At 34.3% G+C, this 26,802-nt stretch overlaps 1 protein-coding gene across 6 annotated transcripts in view; it reads right to left on the bottom strand.

The window, feature by feature from the left end:
- Positions 1 to 26,802, bottom strand: part of BTBD8 (BTB domain containing 8) — a 116,882-nt gene that overhangs the window by 11,622 nt on the left and 78,458 nt on the right. For 3 of the 6 annotated variants that reach the window (XM_042997866.1, XM_007073423.3, XM_042997869.1), the window contains 9 exons: positions 17,167 to 17,349; positions 16,328 to 16,465; positions 15,313 to 15,442; positions 12,839 to 12,900; positions 8,120 to 8,831; positions 7,781 to 7,865; positions 6,773 to 6,912; positions 2,151 to 4,466; positions 5 to 868 (listed from right to left, as the gene is read on the bottom strand). In XM_042997866.1, the coding sequence (XP_042853800.1) occupies positions 402 to 868; positions 2,151 to 4,466; positions 6,773 to 6,912; positions 7,781 to 7,865; positions 8,120 to 8,831; positions 12,839 to 12,900; positions 15,313 to 15,442; positions 16,328 to 16,465; positions 17,167 to 17,349 (4,233 nt within the window). In that variant the 3' untranslated portion in view covers positions 5 to 401. Of the gene's footprint in view, positions 1 to 4; positions 869 to 2,150; positions 4,467 to 6,772; positions 6,913 to 7,780; positions 7,866 to 8,119; positions 8,832 to 12,838; positions 12,901 to 15,312; positions 15,443 to 16,327; positions 16,466 to 17,166; positions 17,350 to 26,802 lie in introns of those variants that run through there. The other 3 variants (XM_042997868.1, XM_042997867.1, XM_042997870.1) reach the window with 2 other exon arrangements.

Below are 26,802 nucleotides of genomic sequence, written 5' to 3'. Positions count from 1 at the left end.
TAAATTGAACACAAGCACAATAGGTTTTTTATTGTTAAATTACTGTTACCATATGCAGAGCAAAAAGTAAATGGACTGATCTACTTGTGCATTCACATTTTAAATTCTTGAATTATAAACAAGTGAACAAATGATCAGTTAGGAAAGGACAACTGAAGGGCTCGTTGTAAGTCCACTAATTTCTCTAATAATTAATAAAACATGCTCAAAAATTTTAGAAAACCATCTTTTTTCTACATGTGATATCATATTAATAAACAAACTATGTTACCTTAATAAATTAGAAAGACTCCTTCATTATTAAGGACAGTCTATCTCTGGCTAATGCAATTATTATTAGGATATAAGCATCAAAAATAAAGGGGGGGCATTGTTAAAAATTTTCCAAAGTGTTAATACTCTTAATGCTGAGTTTCCAGTTCTAGAATTGTCCATTCCCCTTGGGGTGAACAATCTTCAGAGGAAAAACTAGCCATGGTGATACTTGCTGAGGAATCAAGTGGAGAGGTTAGTTCACTCCATCTGTTCAAAGTGTCAACATGTGCTTTACCCTGAGGTTTTGAGCTGTCTCGTGCTAAAAGTAATGTCTGATTGATTAGATACTGTGCTAAATTTAAGTCTTCAGGAACAGAATTCGTAATATTTAAGTTTGAATCCTGTTCAGACAGCAGTTGCTTTAAGAGTGTCCAATCTTGTTCTGCAAAGTGCTGATCATCTTCAAAATCCATGTCTGTAACATGTGTTTCTGATTCCATTTTCTGCTCAAATGCTTCTACTACATCCATCTCATATATTGGAGAGAGGGTTTTTGAAGGCCGATGGTCATACATGTAGGTTTGTGCCAGTGTGTCACAATCATCTATGTATCCTGAAATAATTCATAATACTATACAATGTAAAAATTGCACATGTTGGTACCCCTCAGATTTTGTAGAACAATATTAAAACAATATAATAGTTATAGTCCAAAAAAACATAGAATGGGAAAAATAACATTTATACAAAATTGACAGGATTACTGAGGCATTTCTTTTTCTAAATTAAAAAAAAAATAAAACAATTGAAGGATGTTTAGCAGCAAAATCAACATAGGCAACTAACAATTCTCCATACTTTAATTTGAAACTTGTGATACAAAAAAAACAACAAAAATTACTTAAACATAAACATAGAATGTGCACATGTGTCTAATTCACTACAATAGAAACATAAAGAGAAAAAAAGACATGGTAATTTGATGGTGACTTTTAAGGTAAGTCAGTTCCAAAAGGGGAATAAATACATTTTATCTAAAGCCTTATTTGTATATTGCACATGCAAAGGAGGATGCAAGCAAGGACAAACAAAAAAGTACAACTTTAAAGAGTTCCCTCCCTATTGTTATGATTTTGCTGAACAAGGGCTATTGATCAGTATTTTTCTTAGTTCTGATATATAATAGCTACTCTGTCAGCCACTATTGCATATTTTAAATGTGAGTCATTAGTTCAAATTACTATAATAAGACAAACACACAAAACAATTAGACAGGAAATCATCTATACATATGAAATAAGCCTGGGCTTTTTTCATATATTATCATTGCTTCTAAATATAATCTCTTTTAGGAAATTTATCTTTTTACTTGAAACTTTTAGAAGTATAGGGATCCTGAAAGTCTTAATCTCTGTAAAATGTATATAAATTATAATAATTAATCTAGTTAAAATAGTTCAGTGCTTTTAGTTACATATTACTATAATTATTGCACAGCCCTCTTAGATATATACTAGCATAGTCCATAAATCATATTCAATGTATAATAAAATTTCTAATAGTCAAGAATTCTATGTTAAATTAGACATAAATAACTCAATAATAGCAAACTAAGTTTTTCTCTTTATTCTTTCATGTAAAATCTCTTAATAGATTAGTTCTAATAATCAAATTTTTACTAGATCTTAATTCCACACTAAGATTTTAAGTGAACAATAAAGAGTAACTAGCTAATTTCATATTATTAAGAAATGTAGGTTTTCATTTGAAATTTGAATCTGTTGCTTAAGTAATTACTCTGTCTAAATAAAATACAACACTCAGGGCTACATCCAAGTTAAAATTCTATAAACTCATTTTCTTATGTATTTAGCATTTCTATTTCTGTACATTACCTGCAGATAAAGCAATATTAGCTCTTTTGGTAGCTGTAGAATGGTTCTCTTTTACTTGACCTTCCTGAGGCAGAAGTTGACTCCGATAGGAGTCCAGAAATTTTGTAGAGCTGTTCTTTGGTATGTCAGAATTGGGTTCTCTTTGATGAAGCTCCAAATGACATGGTCTTTCTTGAGATTTTATATCACTATCTGAGAGTTTGCTGCGTTGCTGAAAGTCATTATCCACATCGCTTTTGCAATTTACCTTTCTATCTTCTGGAAGAAGCTGTCTACCTCCTTTGGACAGGACATCTACTGTGTACTTTTTTCCTGTGGCTGAAGTACTCTGTTTATCTCTTCTCAATGAGTCAGTACTACTGCGACCCAAGAGAGAGCTTTCGTTTTTATATACACTATTGCCTTTATCTTGTTTACATTCTGAAATACTACCCTCACTTCCTTGTGAGTACCTGGAATAGCAGGTCCTTCCATGATGTTCATGAGAAATGCCATCAAAAACATCAGGTGACAGAGAATCTATAGAAGGCTGAAAAGGAGTATGGACTTCCCCTTCATCAGATCCTAGTTCTTCACATTCATCTACTGAAAGTAAAACGGATCTTTTAAAATTTTTAGTTGCAGAAAACTCGTGACTTTCATTTTCTGTTGCATCTTCAAAAGCTAAATTAATTATTCCCTGAAACTGCTGAGGAGCTGAGTTAGATGTAGAGAAATTTTCTCCAACATTTTCAGCTTCGGATCTTTCATCTTCTGTTTCATCTGCCGAGGAAGAAACCTGATCTACTTCCTGAGCAAACTGGACACTGCCTCGTAGAACATTTTCTTTTTCCCTAGGGTAGACTACTGTAGATCTAGACCAAATTTCTGGCCTTTTCCTAGGAATCTCATCATCACTTGTTGAATTAATTTGGAAAAGATCATTACTACTTTGCTTTTTCATTTTCACTTCAATTCTTAAGTTACTATCGTATATTTTTAATTCTTCAGGAGTACTGGTATCACTGCTACTTCTCCCAAGAAAATCATGGCACAGCATTGTGCCACATTTAGAAATACCTCTGTCATTGGACCCGTCATCATCCTGAGACCCTCCAGCATCATAGTCTTCAGATCTGGGCTTTATGTCATCAGAGGATGTGGTAGCACTGCCAGTGTCAGATTCAGGACTCTCTCTCTGATGCATACCACTGGTACTCAAATTCCAATGACTCATGAATGGAACTTCTGGAGTTTCATGGCTCTCTGGAGTTTCTGTTGTTTCCATATCTTTAGGAGAAGTTTTTCCTGATATTTGTTCCAAAACAGACTTGGAGGAAATATCTGAGTCTGCTGTAGCATGTTTGATTTCACTCATAGCAGAGTCATCAGACAAGTGACTAGGAACTGTCTGTTCTTCAACAAGAATTTTAGATTTCCTGTCATCTTGGACAGAATTTAAGGTACCATTTGTCCTTTCAGGAACACACGGTAAAACATCTTTGTCACATTTAATGTTTAATTTTTTGTTTGTATCTTTTCTCACTTCTTGCTTCTCTCTATCTGATACTGAAGGCCTTTGCTCTGCATCTGCAGAGTCTAAATCACAAACTGGATGAGAGTTCAGGGAGTTTACACTGGGATCTGAAATCGTGGATTTTAGGGCAGTGGTGTTATAAAATTTTGGATCTACATTATCACTCCCATCAGAATGACAATATATTTTAGCTGTCTTGTGCTGATGTGTTTCTTTGCTGGAAAATTTTGTTTCACTTTTATCTGAACATATCTGTTTTGATTCCGGTTCACATTTTGATTTTTCCAAATCTGAAATACTTTGGCATTCTAATTTCTCTTTCCCTTGATTGTTTAATGGCTTTTGTGGGTCAGGTATGCATGATGACTGGAATGCTTCTGTACTGCTGATTTCTAATGCGAGATTAATTAGCGGTTCATGAGGCTTCTGTTCAGAAATATTGTCCTTGTTTTTACTATCATGTACATCATGAAGCATGCTTTTTTGGACAACACATGTTTCACTTTTTAAAGGTCTTTGAGAAGAAGGCTGAGTTTTCAATGTAATCTGTCCAGGAAGCATTTTCTGTTTTGCATCTTTATTATTCAAAGCTTCACCTTTCTTAGACTGATTTAAGTTTTTAGGCATTGCCACTATTTTTGCATTAACCTTAGGCAAAGGTGTGTGTCCTTGCTTGACAATTTTTTTCTTAGGTGTTTGTTTATCTGTAGTTGTACTGTGGTCCAATTTTGTCAAATTTTCATCAGACTGCCTTGAAGAGACTGAAGATTTTACTGAAGTTGGTGACTCTCCTTGAGATCCTAAGAAAAAAAAAATTAAAAATATATAATACACTTTCAATTTGTGAATAAAATGCAATACTTGTTTTTAAATTACTTTAGAAAAAATAAAATTAACAATGAAAATGATGAAATATCTATGATAATGGACAATAAAAGATTAGGAGTAACATGATAAAATAAAAAATAAAATATTTTTTATTACAAATACAGGAGGAATAGTCCAGCCTCTTAGCAAAATTATTTAAATAGGATCTCTCTTCCTCAAGAGCCTTGATCCTCATGTCAGAACTGGACTTGCATAAATATATGAGGGTGGAAAAACTTGATTTTCTTATATTAAAAGATCAGGAAGGGTCTTCCCCTTTAAGTTTTTTGGGGAAAAAAAGACTTGTGTTCCACACAGCTGAAAGAAGAATCAAGCTAAATATAAAATAGAAATGTTTAAGTTACTGCAGTTTTTTCCATCAAACACAAACAAAATTAATTTATTTCTCATAGCACGATCGTGATTATTATAGATCATTTGGGTTAACAACTTAGCTGTGCAGTGGCAACTAAAATTGGTAACTGGAGAGAAAGGGTTAATTTGGAGATCCATTTGTTTACACTGGTTAAGTCCTAGTGATGACATTCTCAACATTTAAATCTACCAAACAGAACTGCCAAATCTTTTTAAATGTGTAATTTTTAGTTATTACTAGAACATGAATAATTTTTCTCTGGTTTGTTTGTTTGTTTGTTTATTTATTTAGGCAGCTCAAATGCATTTTTATTTATTTATTTATTTATTTAATTTTTTATTTTTTTAAGTTTACATCCAAATTAGTTAGCATATAGTGCAACAATGATTTCAGGAGTAGATTCCTTAGTGCCCTTTACCCATTTAGCCCACCCCCCCTCCCAGAATCCCTCCTGTAACCCTCAGTTTGTTCTCCATATTTATGAGTCTCTTCTGTTGTCCCCCTCCCTATTTTTATATTATTTTTGTTTCCCTTCCCTTATGTTCATCTGTTTTGTCTCTTAAAGTCCTCATATTAGTGAAGTCATATGATTTTCGTCTTTCTCTGACTAATTTCACTTAGCGTAATACCCTCCAGTTCCATCCACGTAGTTGCAAACAGCAAGATTTCATTCTTTTTCTTTATCCATCCACTGATGGATATTTGGGCTCTTTCCATACTTTGGCTATTGTTGATAGTGCTGCTATAAACATGGGGGTGCATGTGTCCCTTCCAAATAGCACACCTGTATCCCATGGATAAATGCCTAGTAGTGCAATTGCTGGGTCGTAGGGTAGTTCTACTTTTAGTTTTTTGAGGAACCTCCATACTGTTTTCCAGAGTGGCTGCACCAGCTTGCATTCCCATCTCCAGTTTATTTTTAAATTTACTTTCAGTATTAATTATCTAGCTTAAAATTGTTTTTAGGCTTTTACAAGCTCTTATCTACATGAATGCTTAATACATAAAGCAAATTAATTTTTTTTTAATGTTTATTTATTTTTGAGACAGAGAGAGACAGAGCATGAATGGGGGAGGGTCAGAGAGAGAGGGAGACACAGAATCTGAAACAGGCTCCAGGATCTGAGCTGTCAGCACAGAGCCCGACGCGGGGCTCGAACTCACGGACCGCAAGATCATGACCTGAGCTGAAGTCGGACGTTTAACCGACTGAGCCACCCAGGCGTCCCTTAATTTTTTTTTTAAAGTAGGTTTCATGCCCACCGCAGAGCCCAGTGCAGGGCTTGAACTCACAACCCCGAGATCACGACCTAAGTTGATATCAAGAGCAGGGTGCTCAACCAACTGAGCCACCAAGGCACCCCAAAACAAATTAATTTTTAAAATCAGTTATTAGCTTAGCAAATCATACAATCTGATCAGTATCCTTTCTTTCTTAGAACATAGCAAAACAATAGGCAACAGGAGGGAAAATTCTTCTTCCCTACATATCACAGCTTTCAAGACTGTACCATTACTATTTAAAGGGCTTATTAGTGCCTGTTTTGCACATGGAATTCCTACAGTTAACAATGAAACTGAAGAAACCTGGGCATAATATATAAAAGGACCAAAAGTACAGATAAACCAGCGACTCCCTTAATTATTTCTCATAAAAGACCATAAAAACCAAACCCACACCCTGGTAATACCAAAATACTTGTCAAAAAGTAAAGTGTAAAATCTCATCTTTATAGTATGACACAAATATAAAATGAGTGAAACTATGTTATATTTTGTTTATTTGTTGTGAAAGTTCCAAATCAGAGTTCTGCTTATTCAATTTAAACACAGAAGTAATACCCAGGACTATTTCAGCTTTACCTTGAGTTTTAGCAAGATTAGATGAGGCATTTTTTATTCTCTGTTGAGCTGTAGTACATCCACTGCCATTTCCTCTTTTCTTTAAAATTGCCTGTGGTACTGGATCACTGTATCCTTTGTTAGTGACCTTCTTTAGTGCACTAAGAAAAATGATTTGCATTCAGTATTGCACTCAGATTCCAACACATGAACTTTTATTTTTTATTTTATTATTTTTTTAAGTTTATGTATTTATTTTGAGAGAGAGATAGAGAGCTCATGAGCAGGGGAAGGGCAGAGAGATAGAGAAAGAGAGAGAGAATCTCAAGCAGGGTTTGTTTTGCACTGTTAGTGCACAGCCTGATGCAGGGCTGCAACCCATGAATTGTGAGGTCATGACCTGAGCCAAAATCAAGAGTTGGATGCTTAACTGACTGAGCCACACAGATGCCCCCAACACATGAACTTTCAAAAGACCCATATATGAAATATATTTTTTCTCAAATTAAAAAATATATCTTTTGTTCTAAAAATCGAAAAATCATATGTTCATAAGTCTCTAAGTTCATAAGCTTGTGGGTCAAGTATGATAAAGCAATGCATAATCAAGTGCCACAAGTGTAATCTATCATTTTGCATCCATAGTCATTCTGTGTAAATATACTATTTCCTTTTAAGAAATAGTTTTAAAATATCATTTTATAAATACATTAAATTTTCTAACAAAAAAGAAAAGATATATTTCAAAAATATTTTTAATGTTTATTTATTTATTTTTAGAGACAGTGTGTGAGCAGGGGAGGGGCAGAGAGAGAGGAGAGAGACAATCTGGCAGTGCAGATGCCAATGAGGGGCTTGAATTCATGGACCTTGAGATCATGACCTGAGTGAAATCAAGAGTCAGATGCTTAACTGACTGAGCCACCCAAGTGCCCCGAAAAGATATTTTTAAAATATTTAGCTAGAAGTCAGTATACAATTAACTTAGAAAAAGCTAACGTATAGGTAAAATAATGAAGGGAGACTTACCTGTTATTTATACTAGTTTCTTCGTGAATGCTTTTTTTATTTGAAGTTCCATTGGTAACTTTTGAAACAGGTCGAGATTTTACTGCTGTAAATTAAGAAACAGTGAGTCATGAAACAGAGAACTGAATATGTAAAAGTCATGCATAAATTCAGTGGTCAGACACTATATCCAAAATTAAATGTTAATGTGGGATGAAGTATGGTTTCTCAGTTTGCATGAACACACATAAATAAGTGTTTTTTGGCATTTCAAACTAAATAAACATCCAAACACAGAATCATTTTTTGTAGGAACTTTAACTGTCAGGAGCTATTAAAAGTGAGGGTACTAAAACCCACCTACAGTAGAAGTTTTGATACTTTCCACACTGTTTTTCATGGTCTGTCCTGGAGATTCACAACAGGACAGTTTCTCACTAGAAGGCTTCTCTTCTCCTACTGATCCATTTTCTTTTGGTTCATCCAGACATTCAGTGGAATTCAATAATTCCATACTTGAATTTGTAGATCTGCTGGAGGGCCCTGTGATGCTGAGGCATGGAGAATCCTTTCCTGTCACTTTCTTCAGAGGCTTTGCTTTGGCTTGCGCATTTAAGTTTCCAGTGAGTACCTTGGGTCTGGCGCCAGTAATGTGCCCTTCCTGATTTCTTACTCCTTTCCCATTTAATGAATTTTTCTGTCCATTTGCTGCCACTGCTGCTGATCTTTCCACAGCTTGTCTAGGCGACATGTTTGCTGACTTTGCATTATCACCATTTTCTGTTTGGGACTTTATTATAGCTTTGGGCTTTCCAGAAACATTTTTTCCCCCAGTTTTAAGTTCTTTTGTAACCTTGGATGCTGTTTTTGTACCACCCTTTTCCTTTAAATCATCATGCTTCAAAGTTTTATTTATAGTATTTCTGTTAGAACTTGATGAATGTCCAGATGCTCCTAATCCATCAGATTTCATCTTTTGCTTACTAGAGGGATAACTCCAACACTCCTTCTTGGTATTTCCTCTCCACGATTTGTTACTTATAACATCAGAGTCAGAAGCTTGTCTCCTTTGCTACAAAGAAGAAAAAATACTTTATAACTTGACTGATGTCTTTGACTTATAATACTTTGTTTCAATAAGCCAGTTTTTCAAAGAGAAAAAAGTAAAAATCACATTATGATATAAGACAGTTCAAAATTTGAATCATCTTTGATCATTTGAATGTGTCTTTGGTCACATTACCTTAATCAAATCTGAAATACAGCATAAAAAAATTAAAAGGCAATGTTATTTTAAAAAGGCATACTATTTAACTTTGTGAAGTTATACTATAGTAGAGATTAATACTGAAAGGTGTCACGATGCCTTTGGTCAATGATAACAATGTCCAACATTTTTTGAGGGTCCACTTCCAGGCTGTATGCTAAAATCCTTTTCATAGGTCATCTCACTTAATACTTACAACACTCCTGTGAGAGAGCTCCTGTTGTTAACTCCGTTTCTTAGACAGGAAATTGGGGATTAAGGCAGGTATGTGATTTACCAAGGTCAAATGCTGATAAGGACGGAAGTAGGACTTGAGTTCATGATTAACTGCTTTAAGCCGGCAGTCATCTATATGGTATAATTTGAGGGCCATGATAAAGGTTTTCACAAAAACTCTCTTCAATCCTATCCCAAATGCCAGAAATTTTATCACTAAAGACTTAATCTTTGGGGGGTTGGGGTTTGGAAGCCCCTGGGAAACAAGACAGTACATATGAAAAGTTTGGCTTTTGGAAGAAACAAGATAGTAATACAGCTCTGGCTATATGGACAAAGTGGAAGAAAAGGGATCCTAAAGACAGGTGAAGTAGGTAAAAAGAGGAAAATAGCAAGACAAAACACTGAAGACAAGGCACCTACATCATTTTGGTTAGAATCAACCTTGCTATGGAAGGAATAACAACATTTAAAAAATTGGTAGGAACTGGAAATAAAATTTTAAGATTATAGTTGCTACTCTTTACTAAATATGCCCTCCCCCGCCTTGAAAAGCTGTATGAAATTGCACAGGTCTGAGGAAGAGCCTGTGTTGTCTTCATCTTTGTATCCCTTAGCACTATGTTCATAACATACTGAATACTCAGAAAAATGTGATACATGTTGTTAGGGACGCTTGGGTGGCTCGGTTGGTTAAGCATCCATCTCCTGCTTTCAGTTCAGGTCATGATTTCATGGTTCGTGGGCTTAAGCCCTGTGCAGTGGGCTCTGCGCTGACAGTGCACAGTCTGCTTCTGATTCTCTGTCTCTCCCTCTCCCTCGCCCCCGCCTGCATGCGTGCTCTCTCTCTCTCTCCAAATAAACATTTTTTAAAAATGTGAAGCATGTTGTTAAATCTGAGCATATATTGATATACAGTTCAAGGACTAACTATTCCAAATGTGTCCAAGATAAAGATAACATATACATACATGTATGTATGTATGTAAATACACACACACACACACACACACACACACACACACACAATAAATCACCTAACTAAGTTTAGGGAAAAGCTAGGTGTAGTACTAATAAAAGAATCATTGGACTCTTGTCATAGCTTTACCTGTAACTGACTTAGGATATTTAAGAAGTCATTAACATCATTGAGCCTCATATTATTAATATTTAATTCTAGAGAGGGTTGGAGACTGGTCCTATTCAGTGTAGTATTCTAAGATTCTATATAATATTTATAAAGTTCAAATATGTTTGGTCCTTAGTTTTTGTTTTCTTGATCAAATCTTAGCTCAAAAAATAACCTTTGTCTATTTTTATTTGTTTTTTTTTGGTGCAAAAAGGTGTTTTTGTTAAAGCATGGGGACAGGACCTATGGGCAGAAAAGAGCCACCTCTATTTTTAATACCTAAAACTAGGTAGACTTCTGATTTTAGACTTCTTCTCACCCTTGAAACTGACCCTACTTAATTTACTATACTGTTAAATCTATCTATTTTAAAGCACCATGTTATGGGTGAGATCTATGTAGTACATGGGGTAACCACACTCTTTTAGAAACTTCATATTAACATAGTATAGCATGATGAGGATTCAGACTATACACACACCTAGGCATTCTCTAACTTACATCTGCAAAATTTACATAGATTTATTGTATACAAATGGCCAACTGGAAAGGTCACCACATGCTATTGACAAAAGTGAGAAAAAGAAGGCAACCCTCCCTTTTGGTTCCAGTACTATTCTTTTTGTTTAAATTTTTATTATAGTAAAGGTTACACACAATCAAAAGAAAATAGAATAGTATTATGAATCCCCACGTACCTATTACCCAACTTTAACAATAATCAGCTCTTGGCCAATTTTGTTTCATATATAACTACTACCATTCTATTTTGAAGTAAATTCCAGACATCATTACCTTAAGTATTCTGGTACCAGCACTCCTCTTAAATCTTTCTCTTTGTCTTATCTCATTAACTTTTCTCCTATCCCAGAAGAATTCACCTCTTTTTGGAAAACACATTTATTCATTCCACACTTATTGAGCACTTACTACATGCCAAATAATTGCACATAAATTATTTCACTTATTTTTCACAATAACTCTGCTAGGTTTTATTATTCCATTTTACAGACAAGCAAACTAAGACTCAGATATGGCAGAGATAATAAATGTGAAGTCAAGATTTTAACTCTTATTCTATGCCCAGCACCCATTTCAGTATACCACTGCCCTTTTTAAGGAAACATATTACCCTGTTTCCTTCCCACTGTGGTTAACAGTATAAATCCTTGGACAACCTAAAAGTCACGATGGTAAGGAAGAATAATGAGACTTTGTTCTATTTTACTATAAGACAAGGAAAGAGCAATAGCCTAGTTGGTAATAGTCAGTAGAACAGGAGAAAGCAAAGCAGGTAGGCTAATTCTTTGGGGGCCTAAAAAACCAACCAAACCAACCACCCACCCACTGGGGATAGCAGGGAACTAGTACATAGAGAAAAATGTCCTAAGGTACCACTTCCTAAAGTATGTTCTATGGAACTCTATAATATACTTAAGAATGGTCAAGGGGGAGTCTAGCAGTGTTTGGTGCTTAGGGAAAGAAAAATGTTTCAACATTGGTGTATAACAAATGCATCTTAACCATTTTTAAGTGGAAAGTACAGTAATATTAACAACAAATCTCTAGAACTTTCTCATCTTGTAGAACTAAAATTCTATACCCACTGAAAAACTGCCCTTTTCCTTATACCCCCAAGCCCCTGGCAACCACTCTTCTACTCCCTATTTCTAGGAGTTTGACTACTTTAGATACCTCATAAAAATATAGCAAGTAACTTTTAAAGTAAAACACAACTATACTCTTGATACTAAGTGCCTTTTTTCACACCAAAAATGTATTATGTGAATTAAAATCTTAGTATAGAGAAAACTGGGACAACTAAAATCTTTTGTAAGAAGTAGGTTAATTAGAAAATTAGACATTGAATTAGGTCTAGAATTTTAGACAATTTCTGATCTATTGGAATAGCTCCAATATGTTAGTTGCCAAAAAAGGTTTTCAAGGAAATAAAAAAGACAGACAATATTTCACTTTCTAAGACAGATACCATATGTTTTCACTCTTATGTGGATCCTGAGAAACTTAACAAAAACCCATGGGGGAGGGGAAGAAAAAAAAAAAAAAAAGAGGTTAGAGTGGGAGACAGCCAAAGCATAAGAGACTCTTAAAAACTGAGAACAAACTGAGGGTTGATGGGGGGTGGGAGGGAGGGGAGGGTGGGTGATGGGTACTGAGGAGGGCACCTTTTGGGATGAGCACTGGGTGTTGTATGTAAACCAATTTGACAATAAATTTCACATATTGAAAAAAAAATTTCACTTTCTATGCCAGCTGGACATCAAAAATTCACATAATTTAAAAATATATAGAATATTCACTTGATTAAAAAGTCAAAATTATTTTCATCAAGAAACAACTATAATTATGAAAAATACATTTTAAAAATCAATGAAATATAAATTAATACAATTTAAATTATTTAGTATCTTTTTTCATTTGGACCTATAAAATTTTTAAAGTTTACCTGAGAGCTACTGAAAACAGGCTTTTTGCCAAGTCTTCGATCATCACCTTTGTCAAATGCAGCTGTAGGAAAAACAACAATTTATTTTTATAGGAAACACTATTATTACCATAAAAATAGAAAAAGGTTATGTTTTAATGAAAGTAACTTAAAACAGGCTTAAAAACAAACTAGTACACATAAATAATTCCATATTATATTTTAGAACTTTTTTTTTAAAGAACCCTATTTTCAGTCTTATTTTCTGGTCTGCATTGAGTTTATGTTATTAAAATTAATAAGAAATGTAAAAAAAAAGAAATGTAAAATCTCATGAGAGGACTTCATACATTTATAAAAAAAGGAATTTTCTCAAGCTGTGAAATTTTAGAGATAATTGGTTTCATTTAGTTTTACAAATTTACAAAAAATTATAGGTTGTGGCAAATGTGGTATTTTAAAAACCATTAAATATGAGAAAATGTCCATCCTAAAAAATGTAAAAATACTCTGTTGAAATTAACTACAAATTTTTCCTGGTTTTGCAGGTATATCATAAGGAAGAAAAAAAGAGAAGGGGAAAAAATAAGGTTCTGTTGAAAATAAAACAAGAAAGAATCCTCAAACCCATATCATTCTTTTTAGAATTACATAAAAATTTATTTTGTAGATTATTATATGGGAGTTATTGGAGAACTCATGTTTATATTCTGCAAATAAGAATTTGAATGACGTCAGGAAAATATACAGAAATAATGGGACGAGAGCTATAAATATAGTTCAGCTAATGTATTTCTTTCTTTTGAAGGTTACAGGGTTTGAAAACGTAGTTTGAAAAAATATATATAATCTCCAAAATTTATGTGATATTAAAATGGCTGATGAAAAAATATATTAAATTATTTGCAACACTACCATGCATCTTCTATTTGTGTTCCATAGGATCTGTGGTATAAGACAAAGCAGGATCCTATAAATGGTATTATAAGAACTGATTTGTAGTAAGCAGATGACTCTGCACAGTCCTATACAAAAAGAAATTAATATAAGATTTCTCCCAAAGGTCAGTAACTCAATTAAAATATAAGAAATGTTATAACAAAAGACAACCTAGAACCACCCCTTTATATGGGGTTTCCCAATGCAGTAACTATCCATTCAACATGCTGAAGATTAAAAAAAATATATTATTACATTGATAGAATAGATTGAAAAGTTCTTTTTGACAATTTGTACAATTACCAATAATTTTGTTTTACATATGTATATGTTTATGTATGTATTTCCATGTATTTATAATTATCACTTTGTAGAATTAAGAAAAAGAACATTATTTAAGGCCCAACTTAACTATGAAATTCTTTAAAATGAAGAAAAACAAAGTTTACTACCAATCAGAAAAGAGTTGAATGACACCTACTCATGGAATGCTGATCTTTTTCTTCACATTGAATGCATTTTGTAGTAAAAATAAACTGTTATCTAAAAATCACTACACAAATAGTCACAAGGAAAAAATTTCAAATTCCTGAAGACCTTGAGATTTTCGTTGTTTCATGATTTTGTTGGAATTTCTTTGAAAAGTGCTCTTGAGATCACATCTAGCTACACTATCATGTTATGCTCATAATGCAAGACAGAGCAAATCATATTCTGACTATTCCATTAAAGAATTTAACATATCTATGCACTATCAAGAATATATCACATATGGCTTTCATGTTTTATAGTACAAAAATGTTCACTTCCTAAAATACAGTTTCTTAAAATGTTTTTAAAAGTATACTTGCTGAATCTGCAAATATTTTTTCTAAGGCACCTGCTTTAACCCAAAAATAGTCATGAAGCCATTTTTAGTTCCACACCCTCAAAATTGTTTCTTAGTATTTTTGAAACAAACATATTCTGAGCAATATACATCTTTTTTTTAATGCTAACGTTTCAAATGGTACCTATTAAATGTCAGAGACCACTGTGCGGCTCCTGAGGGACACTCCGCAATAGCACACACCATATCACTGAACCAATCAATTGTGAAATAAAGCCATCTAATTTATACAAAACCACAAGAAATGATACCTTATGCAAAAGACAGAAAAGCTTTATGGCGAAATATATTTAAAAAGGAAGAGAAAGTAGGTTTGGTAATATGTTCTATGTGAATTACATTTTCCTATACTTCTAATCTCTTTATAAGAATGCTTTTAAGCAAATTTGGCTAGAACACTGCTGCTAATACAGAATACAGAATAGGATTAAAAACTGACATATATACATACATATATATACATACACATATAAAGGAAATGAGTCATCTTCTAAGAACAGCAAAGCATGATTTGTTAAAACTGCCTAAACATACTATCACTAGTTTCAATTAGCAAGCTATTACTGAACAGAAGCAAACAATGTTAATCCTACTACTTACTAGAATCCCCTCAAGATATCTCTTGTTACAAAGATCATAAGAATAAGAAATCTCAAGGCTACCATACCTGCTTGGATTTTCTGTTGATCATCTGTGCTCATCAGCTTCCAGCTTTCTGTATGACGAACAGCATAGAAAGACTGAACCAGGAAGATCCACAGCTTATCACGCAGAGCCTGGATCTTGCACGTAAAACCCTGTGTTCAAGCAACAAATCAGCAGCTGGTGAGAGCCACATTGTCATAGCAACCAGTCATTATTCCTTTCCGAATCTACTTACTCCTAAGCTAGATCAATGATGTCATCACTTAGATTTTTAAAATCGTCGGGTCCATGTTATTTATGAAGGCTTACTCTTCAAAAACAGAATTTTATAGTGAACATGAAGCTAAACCTTATCCTTTCAAACAAACATTATTTGAAAACACCAATGGCCTTTACATGAATACCTTCTACAGCCTTTTCAAATCAACTATGACATTACAAGGTCAAATACTCTATCCAATAGTAATAAATATGATAAAATTTTTTTTATCATTCTTGTTGAACAAAAACAAAAGGTTAACAATTTGCAATAAGCTTACTATTATCATTGATTAATTGCATTTAAAAACAAATATTTTCATTTTGCTTTTTCCTAGTCAATCCAATTTTAAATGTTTTTCTTTCCTGAAGGCAAAAAGGAATTAACATATTCTGAAAATAAAAGACACTGATTATTAAAAATTCTAAAAAATTACTTAAAATTTTCAGTAAGTTTTACATTTAAGAAATTTAATATAGTAACATGGGAGAAATACTAGAGTTACGCCGTACCAATTAATATTGTTAAGCACCAAACTATGTTTAGAATTAGCAAGTCAAACTGCCAAATTTTGAACTTTTATAGTAAGTCTTCTTGGAGGTAAATGAAATTAAATTTTTATTTAGGAAAAATTCCAACAGACACAAAATTAGGGACTATAACCAACCACCCATCACCAAGTTTTAATGAATGCTACAACACTTAAAATGTGCATATATTTTAAAAACTTAAAGCAATTCAAATATATCATTTAAATGAATTCCATCACTTTCAATACCATTTCCTTTGTACTGTCAGAGTTCAGTAACGTGTCCAGAGCCATAAGAAGAGAGCAGCTATTCTCAGTGGTAATGTTTTCTTCAATTGCTTTTAAAATTTTGTCCAACAGATCAGCTGTGCTGCTCATTGCTTGTGACTACAAAACACAGAAATTATATTTAATAGGAATACATGTAAAATGTGTAAGAAATGTGAAAGTCTGGCTTAACAACAAAACATTCATCATAACTGACCATTGGAAATCAGCCAGAAATCTTATTTCCTCTGATAATAATATAATAATTATATTTTATAATATATATTACAATTATGTAATTATAATAATAAGCATTATAAAAATCTTTCCTTTAAAAAAAAGACACACACACACACACACACACACACACACACATACAGTTCCTAGGAACCAAAATAGTCCTAAAAACAGAATTAGAAATAAATAATCAAAGTTCTTTATTTACTAACTAAATTTAGAGCAAGTGGGTCCCCAATAAGACAGAATTTTGCATGGACTGTAATGGTATTACTGACAAAACAATACATTAATGACTGGTTTCTAAAATATGGCTTATGCTGATAGAGGGCTATTGCTGGCCAGAGTTACATTACGTCTTACCAGTGCATTCAAACCTGTCCCCTTACTGCCTTCACTATCTTGTAAGCCAAAAATCCTGTCCACCACTGCTGTAAATCCTATGCAAGCATGCCATCTGTTATGGAATTTATTTAAGTCATACTAATTTAATCAAAGGCAACCTGCATTTAAAAACTCTTACGTAACTATAATCAGAACACAAAGATGGGGCTAAATATAGTAAATACTTTTAGACATAGTACCTGTAAGAGAAGAGAAAAATTTTCACTGTGAATGATCTTGGAGAAGTTTTCTATAATAAATGCAATACATTCTTCTTGCAGCCGAGATGCCATAGTCAGGGCTACTTCTGTCCACTTCACTCTGGGTAAACTGATGATTAGCCTGTCACTTTCCATCAGAAGAAAAGCAGCATTCTTATCATTCTTATAATTTAAAAAATATTGGGAAAAAAGTTACTATTTATAAAATAACTTTTTAAACAAATCAAATACTTTTGTTTTCTTATGATGTTTCCTGCAAAAAAACAAAACTCCAGGTTGTAATATCTTTGTCATGACATATAATATTTTTTTATTTACTCATTCTGAATTATCCAAAAAGGCAAATTTTGAACTGGGAACAAATCATCTCTAAAAGATAGCTAAAAGAAACCTGAGAGAAGACCTATAATAGAACTACAAAGAAAAACTTGACTTCTCTGAGATTTTCCCTACTGAATTAGTTTTTGTGCTTATAGATATCATTCATAACTGTATAGCTACACTGACATAACCTTAATTCTTTCCTGACTATAAAATACATGCTCTTTATTACAAATTTAGAAAGTCTAAAAATTGCTTATATTCTCCAGTGATTTTCTTCCTCCACTCTAATCAGGTAAAACTCTTTATATTTTATTCACCTAATGATGATTTATTGTTATTCCACAGGAAAAAAATATTCACAATACTGATCTCTATGGAAAGTGGAATGATAATTCACAAATACCATGTGCTCCAATGAAAAAGAAAAAATGGCAACATATAAATTATCATATTTGGCTTCTAGTTCTTAAAACAATGCTTAGTAAATAACTATTTGATGTGTAAAGAGTTACCTGATGGATTGTAGTAGACTGAAAAACATGGCCACCAGTTCTTTCTAGCTCCATCCATCAAGAGGTAGAATTTATTTACTCACCCCTTGAACCTAGGCACTTTTCACTTGCTTGCGCAAATATTGGTACTGTGCAAGTTCCAGAGCCAAGGTCTCAAAAAGCCCTGCAACTTGCAATTCTGGGATCACAAGGCCATGAAGAAGCTGGGTAAGGAAGACCACATGGAGTGGGAACCCAAGCTCCAACTGAGCCACCAGGTGAAAGCAGCTGCAGGATGGAACTCAGGAAACAACCAGAAGAATTACCCAGTCAACCCACAAAATTATGAGAAATAATAAATTGTAGTTTTAAGCCACTTCATTTTAGGGTAGTTTGTTATAGAGCAATAGACAACTGATAAATCTGGAAGTGATAGACTGACATCCTTAACATAGGCTGCATGATGTAAACTTTGCACACCCTCTCTATGTTTCAGATCTCAACTCAAACTCTATCTGACCCTGATCTCTATCCCTATATTAGATTTCTTTTATATATGCCACCAGAGAACCTGTCCCTTTTTTTTTAGAGTACTTAATTCATTTCTAATTATTCTATCATGAACATAACTACTGGATTAATATCCATCTTTCTCACTGGGCTGTATGTTTACTGAGCATGAAACCATGTCTATTTTGGCACACCATTGCATCCCAGGGCCTAGTACAGAACTGGGTCATAGTAGACCCTGAAATATTTGTTCATCTCTTAGCATCATCAGAGAGTGAGAATCCGTATGTGAATTCCTAAATTGTTTAATCCTTGAACAAAATTTTTAACATTTTATATTTTTAATGTTTATTTTGAGAGGTGTAGAGAGCATGTTTGCACAAGTGTGAGTGGGGAGGGGAAGAGAGAAAAAAGGAGAGACAGAATCCCAACAGCCCCCAATGAGGGGTCTCAGTCTCAAGAACTGAAATCAAGAGTCAGGTACTTAACTGAGCCACCCATGCATGCCGCCCCCCCCCCCCCCCCCCCCCCCCGCTTAACCAAGAATTTTTAAAAAATGTATTATATGTTTCCCTTGCTTTATTAGAGTAAAAACAATCATGTAATGCTATAATTCTTTTGGGGGGGGTACCATCACCCTTTCCCCCTCTGACAACATCCTGAGTAACTGTGCTTTTAGGCACTAAGCCCGATTTGTTCTACTCTAATGATTGTTCTGGTGGTGAAGACAAATGTAGGATATTCAAATAAACTTGGCAGATATCTACAAAGTGCTTATTACACATGTTATGTGATATGACAATAATTTTCTTAAAAATATAGATATAAATTATAGTTATAATTTAGATTGGAACCTATTAAAATATGGACTAAATGATAACATAGGTGGTATGTAATCTATTCCATACTGATCTGAATATATAACATTAAATGTTAGAGTTCAAAGAAGGTTGAAGCTCAAAGAAGGAAGAAAACATAATAATGCATTTCTAGACAAAACACATAAAATTGTAATCCAATAGTTAACATATTCTTCAAATTTCAACAACATATAAATGGCAGTACTAAGAAAAGTCTCCTTCCCTTTCCTGTCCCCAAGCCACTCATTTTCTCTCCTCCAAACCAATATTTATTTTCTGGGGTCCCCTAGGTGGCTAAGTCGGTTAAGCATCTGACTCTTGGTTTCAGCTCAGGTCATGATCTCATGCTTCATGAGTTTGAGCCCCACATCAGGCTTTGCACTGACAGTGCAGAGCCAGCTTGGGATTCTCTCTCCCTCCCTCCCTCTCTCTGCCCCTCCTGCACTAAGTAAATACACTTAAAAAAATATAATTTTCTATATCTTTCTAGAGTTATTTTATACATACACAAACAAAAAATATATGCAATAACCTTTATTTTACTCAAATGGAAGCATTAATGTGAATAATTCTCAGTATCTTGTCCTTTACACTTAGCATACATCTTAAATATTTTTATCAGAATATAAAGAGCCTTGTTATTGTTTTAATAGCTATATAATAGCCCACAATATGGGTAAGTCATTTAATCCTCTACTTATGTTTACATTGTTTCCAAATTTTTGCTGTTACAATGTTGTAATGAAAGATCTTGTAAATAATATTTCATACGTGTGTGTGAACATATCTATAGGATAAACTCCCAGAAACAGAATTGCTGGGTCAAAACTACTTGTCTTAACCTGGGTTCTGCCTAAATCCTGAGCCTGAGAAATAGGCTTGTATGCAGACAGTTTATTTTGGGATGTGATCCCAAGAGAATCTGAGGCATAATGAGAGTGAAACAGGGAAGGCAGAAAAGCCAATGGAAGGATATGTTTTCTAGCTTCTTGCTACTCAGTGTGACCCACAGCATCAGCATCCATTGGAGCTTGTTAGAAACATAGACTCTCAAGCTCCACCTCTGACTTACTGAATTAGAATCTAGATTTAACCAAGATCCTGAAATGTTTTGTATATATATTAAAGTTTGAGAAGCACTAATATAGTATTCACTATTACAGGCAAGTGGGACTCAGTCTTGCTGGGGGCCCTCTGAAGAGCCACAAAGAATGCACCTTGAATTATTCTGCCCAAGGGACAAAACAGGGAAACATAACCATTGGCTCTAATCTCGCCTTAGTCAAGGCTTGTCCCTGAGGTGTTAACTTCCTTCTACTTCCAGGTTTGCACAGGTATCAGAATTGCTGAGCCATAGGTACCCTGTGTGGAGTGATAGTGAAGCCTTAGGACAAGAAATGAGAAATAAGTGTGATGTGGCTGACGGAAAATGCTGTCAGACTGCATGCCTATGAAGCTGTATGCTGCAGCAATGGTTGGCGTTCACACATTGGCCAAGAGGATATGAGGTGGGGCACCAGAAGTATCCTAAACATCACCAGTATATATTCAATGAAGCACTGTTTTCCAAACTGTGGATTTTTCTCCTAGCAACCAACAGAAATATTTTTAGTGGCTTACAATCAGCATTAGAAAACAAAACAAAAAAATAGAGAAAAGAGAAAAACAGGAAATATTAGTACATCATGTAATAATGGTAAGCATTCTTTCGTGAAACTTGTCTTAGTTTTCTACGTGTGAGTGTACTGGGTTACAATGTAAAAGAAAATTCTCACTCTTGGTTACAGTTAAAAAAGTTTGAAAAACACAGCAAAAGATGTGCTAATTTATACCCTTCCCAAGAATGAATAAAAGTACTTCTTTCCTACAACCTTACTAACCTAGTGCACATTCCCTTTTTCTTTTCATTCTAAAAGATAGAAAATGGTTTGATACTGTCATTTTCATGTCCATTTCTCTTAAATGAAGTTGAGGATTTATTCATCAAATTAAGAAGTATCTGTATTGTCTTTGTGAACCATCTAATTTTGTCCTATATTTTTAAATCAACTTGTGAGAATCCTCTATATTAGGAAACCTAGAGTCAAAAGTATGATATAAACTGTCATTTGTCTTTTGACTTTGCTTGGTTGTTTTTACTACATAAAATTTTGTGTTTTTATGTAATCAATTTTTTAAGCCTTCTGAATTTTATATCTCCGCTCTCCTGTCAAGGTTACAATTCTCCCAGGGTGTACTGTAATATTTTAATGGCTTTTTCCCCCCACATTCAAACCTTTGATCTATTTGGAATGTATCCCTTGCATACCAGGATATGAAGTATAGATCCAACTGAAAATTCTTCCAGCCAGCTTCCTGGATAATACCATATATTGAATAAATACTATGAGTCATATTATTTCTTAATCCTTATGATATTGTGTTGATCAAATAGGTCTTAAGCTATCCTTTGGCCTTAGGACTAAATAGCATAATATATACAACTTTGTTTTACCCTACTGACCATCCCTACTTTTGTTTTAACTTCCCTCAATTTAAAAACTCTTCATAATTTGCTTTTATAAGGGCTTAAACATTTTGGCACAGCAAAATTCAATGTTTTGAAACAGTTCAAGTAATTACATTATAAAATTATAACTTTTCTAACACCTTTCTCTCTTCTACTCATGCCTTCACCCTGCTTTCTCTTCTAACCAAAAGCAATGGTTGTACGTGGTAGGAGGGAGCAGCCATATTTTACTGAACTGCTGCATAGACCCAGAAAGGGAAAAAAAACTCAAATCCCCTCACATTAATAAAAGACCAAGAAAATCCTCCAAATATAGTTCAGTGTAGCACTTTCTTATCTCCCTTCGTATATGACAGTGTTGGGCATGTCACTGATGCAGTTAAGTGCCCACCATGGCACATGCTGTTGAGCTGAATTAGAACTAAAGAAAACTAAGAAGACTGCTGCTCTTTCACTTTTTGGATAACATATTTCAAATTTTAATTTGAAACAATTAAAAATTTTTCTTAAAAAATTTTTTAGTTGACACATAATGTTACACTAGTTTCAGGTGTACAACATATGTTGTGCTCACCGCAAGTGTAGCTACCATGTGTCAACATACAGTGCTATTACAATAGCATTGACTACACTCCCTATGCTAGGCCTTTTATTCTTGTGACTTATTCTTTCCATAACTGGAAGTTTGTACCCACCACTTCCTTTCACCCATTGTTCCCATCCTCCCACCCCTTTCTTCTAGCAACCCCCCAGTTTGTTCTATTAATAGGTTTGATTCTGCTTTTCGTTTATGCATTTGTTTTTTCAGATTTCACATATAAGTGAATTCATATGGTATTTGTTTTTTGCAGTATGACTTATTTCACTTAGCATAATATCCTCTAGGTCCATTCATATTGTCACAAATGGTAATATTTCATCCTTTGTATGGCTGTATAATACTCCTCTCTGTGTATGTACATCTTCCTCATCCATTTGTCTATCAGTAGAAACTTAGGTTGCTTCCGTATCTTGGCTCTAATAAATAATGTAGCAATAGCATGTATCTTTTTGAATTAGTGTTCTCATTTTCTTTAGGTAAATACCCAATGGTGGGATTACTGGACCATATGGTAATTCTATTTTTAATCTTTTGAGGAACCTCCATACTGTTTTCCACAGTGGCTGCACCAGTTTGCATTCCCACCAACAGTGCATGAGGGTTCCTTTTTCTGAATATCCTCTCCAACACTTGTTATTTCTTGTCTTTTTGATAACTATTCTGACTGGTCTGAGATGGTCTCTCATTGTGGTTTTGATTTGCACTTCCCTTGTAATTAGTGATATTGAGCATCTTTTCATGTATTGTTGGCCATCTGTGTATACGCTTTGGAAAAAATGTCTATTCAGGTCTTCTCCCCATTTTTAATTGGATTTTTTTTTTTTTTTTTAGTATTAAACTGTATAAATTCTTCATGTGTTTTGGATATTAACCCCTTACTGGATGTATCATTTGCAAATGCCTTCTTCCATTCAGTAGGTTGCCTTTTTGTTTTTTTGATGCTTTCCCTCACTGTGCAAACCCCTTTTATTTTGATGGAATCCCAATTTATTTTTGCTTTTGTTTTCCTTGCCTGAGGAGACATATCTAGAAAAATGTTGCTATGGCCATGTCAGGGATATTATTTGCCTATGTTTTCTTCTAGGATTTTTATGGTTACCATTTAGGAAATGGTAATTTTTATGGTTAAAAATGGTTAACATTTTTAAGGTTCCACATTTAGGTCTTTAATCCATTTTGAGTTTATTTTTGTCTATAGTGTTAGCAAGTGGTCCAGTTCCATTCTTTTGCATGTAGTTGTCCAGTTTTCCCAGCACCATTAAAAAATATCTGATTTTTTAAATCAAAAGCAAAATATACTTTATTTATATAATAAAATATGAAAAATATATTAAGCTACTGTTTCTGAAAGCCTGACTATTCACAAAGAAAGACATAATTTCAGGGGCACCTGGGTGGCTCCAATTTTGGCTCAGGTCATGATCTCACAGTTTGTGGGTTCAAGCTCTGCATTGGGCTCGGTGCTGGTGGTGCAGAGCCTGCCTGTGATTCTGTCTCTCCCTCTCTCTCTCTCTTCCCTTTTCCCACTTGTACTCTCTCTCTCAAAATAAATAAAAACAAAAACCTAAAAAAAGAAAGACATAATTTCAAAATTTCAATTAAACTGCATGTTCAGCTGCTCTGATGTCATCTTTTCATCTGTCTTGAAAGTAAAAAACAAATATTCACAAAGCTTACAAAGACCTGATTAGAGTTATAAAATCAAAATATTGTAACAGAGGGAGAGGCATCATATGAAGGGCTTATTTTTCAATTAAACTCACATACTTACCACTTACTAAAAAATCAAACCTTTTTTTTTTTAATGTTTATTTCTGAGAGAGAGTGTTCACATGAGCGGGGTAGGGGTAGAAAGAGAGGGGGACAGAGGATCTGAAATGGGCTCTGCACTGACAGAAGAGAGCCCCATGCAGGGCTTGAACTGAGGAACTGTGAGATCATGCCCTGAGCAGAAGTTGGATGCTTAACTAACCAATTAAGCCACCCAGTGCCCCCCAAAATCAAACTTCTTAACAAGACAGTTAAGATCCCTCCCAATCTGGCCTTAGCCTCTCCCCAGACTTATCTCTTCTCATTCCAGTTATAGCAGAATATTGGAACTGTCTGTCTCCAGGTCTCTGGTCACAATTTAACAGTCTGTCAGGAATATCCTAATGTACTTGTTTTATTCTGAAATTTTCCTCTAGCTTCAGGTTCATCTCAAATTACTTCTCTCATCCTTCTAATCAGAATCAATTGTTTTAACCTCTGTGATCCCATGTACACACCTGAATTTTAACTTATTCTTTCATGTATTTACCTATTTGAAAATATATACTGAGTTGCTAATATGAGTCAGGCACTGCTCTAAGGCTGAGGCTACCAGGGTAAATTAGACTGACAAGGAACTTAATATTAGTACTCATCATAGTCTAACTTGTATTATACTTAGTTATTTAAATGCCCATTCTTCCACCAATTTGTGAGATGATAAAGTCAAGGTCCACATTTCTTTAAAGAAAAATTTGCCCACAGTGAGCACCTATCATATTATCTTCAGAATGGCAGCAATTGGTTTTAAGATCTGGCTTTGGGGGTGCCTGGGTGGTTCAGTCAGTTAAGCGTCTGACTCTTGATTTCAGCTCAGGTCATGATCTCACTCACAGTTCATGATCTCTGCACTGACAGCACGAAGACTGCTTAAGATTCTCTGTCTTCCTCTCTCTCTGCTCCTCCTCTGCTTGTACTCTCTCTCTCTCTCAAAATAAATAAATTAACAACAAAAAAAGATATGGCTTTGTCATTTACTGACATTTTGAATTTGAATAAAGCACTTCTGATTCTCTTTTCTCATATGTGAAATAGAGGTTAGAGTACCTGTCTTACATAAAATTTTAAAAATGCCAAGTATTTTTTAACTATAAAGGTCTAAAAACACCCACTAAATAATAATAATAATAATAACAACAACAACAACAACAACAACAACAACAACAACAACAACAGCAATAGTAGTAAATGATGTTTCTACTTCTATGAAGCTGAAGTATAGCTGGGACATGGTTTGCCTTCATGAACAGGGAGTAGCTATTCACTGACCAAAGAAACAAATGCAAAATATTAAGAAACTAAGCCACAAAGTCCTTCATTAGCATAAATATAGATTGAGATTTATTTTTTGCTGGTAGTATTTCACCAGCTGATGGCCTACACTTATTTTCCCAGTTAGGTTTAGATGTATCTTCTATGTAACCCAGTGTGACGTATCATTTAGGGTTCAGAGAAAGAGAACCACTAGGAGTTAATTGTATATATATAAAGGAATTTGTTACAGAGATTTGACCTTATGTAATCGTGGGAGCTGGTTAAATGGTATTTGTAAATGAAGAGATAGTTTGAAGACCACAGGGAAGGCAGCTGATATGAGAAGACAGGACAGCAAGGACATACTAACACCAAGAACACAAGCTGTAATCCACAAGGATGGACTCATTTCAGTTTTCACTGCCTACAACCTGGATGAAATAGGTGTCCTTCAGGTGATGCTGGTACTCTTCATCATGGAGGTAAACATATCTCTGGCACAGAGGTAAGAGCAGCCAAAAAAGGACACAGGGCATGGTGGAGCAGATATGGCCTGGCTGCTGTTTCACGTCCACAAGGTGAGCCAGTAAAGAAGCAACACGTATGAGATAAAAGTGCCTGCCCCAATAGTCCTGGTGTTATAAAAAAAAAAAAAAAAAAAAAAGGCTGCTGCTTCACTTTTACCCTCCAAATCTCATGCCAAATTGTCCCTTGTGGCCACTCCAAGTGGAAACATTCAAAGAGGGAAATTCTGGGAAACAGTTTATCTGAGCCAAGCTGACAATGTTACAAAATCACTGCAGTCCACCCCTGTGGGCTTGGCACCCATACACATCTCTTTAAACAATACTTAATTTCAAATGGAGACAATAACAAAGTTATGCTTTTGCCTGACATGGTATAAGTATCCTGTATACAACAAACATGCTAGCCCTTCCCTGTAAGAGGATATAAAGTCTTTATTTTGTCTTTGGGAAATATTTATTGTTCTTCAGACTGATTCCCACTCCCCTTTGCTATCCTGTAACTTAAATATGGAGATATAAAATTAACCATTATTAACAGGTCTTATATTAGATGGCAGAGATATGAGACAGTGGAAGGAGTACACATAAACAGTGGTTTATGTAAACAAATATTCATATAAAAAGGGGGAATTAATGTTTATATCATAACTACTAGAACCTCATTTCTGTAACTGGTAACTTGGTCATGGCTGGTATTTATCAAGCCAGTTGTTTCAGGATGACAGAAAAC

The sequence above is a fragment of the Panthera tigris genome, chromosome C1 (assembly GCF_018350195.1).
Source record: "Panthera tigris isolate Pti1 chromosome C1, P.tigris_Pti1_mat1.1, whole genome shotgun sequence".
Lineage (NCBI taxonomy): Eukaryota > Metazoa > Chordata > Mammalia > Carnivora > Felidae > Panthera > Panthera tigris.
This window is presented reverse-complemented; position numbering and strand designations above follow the sequence as displayed.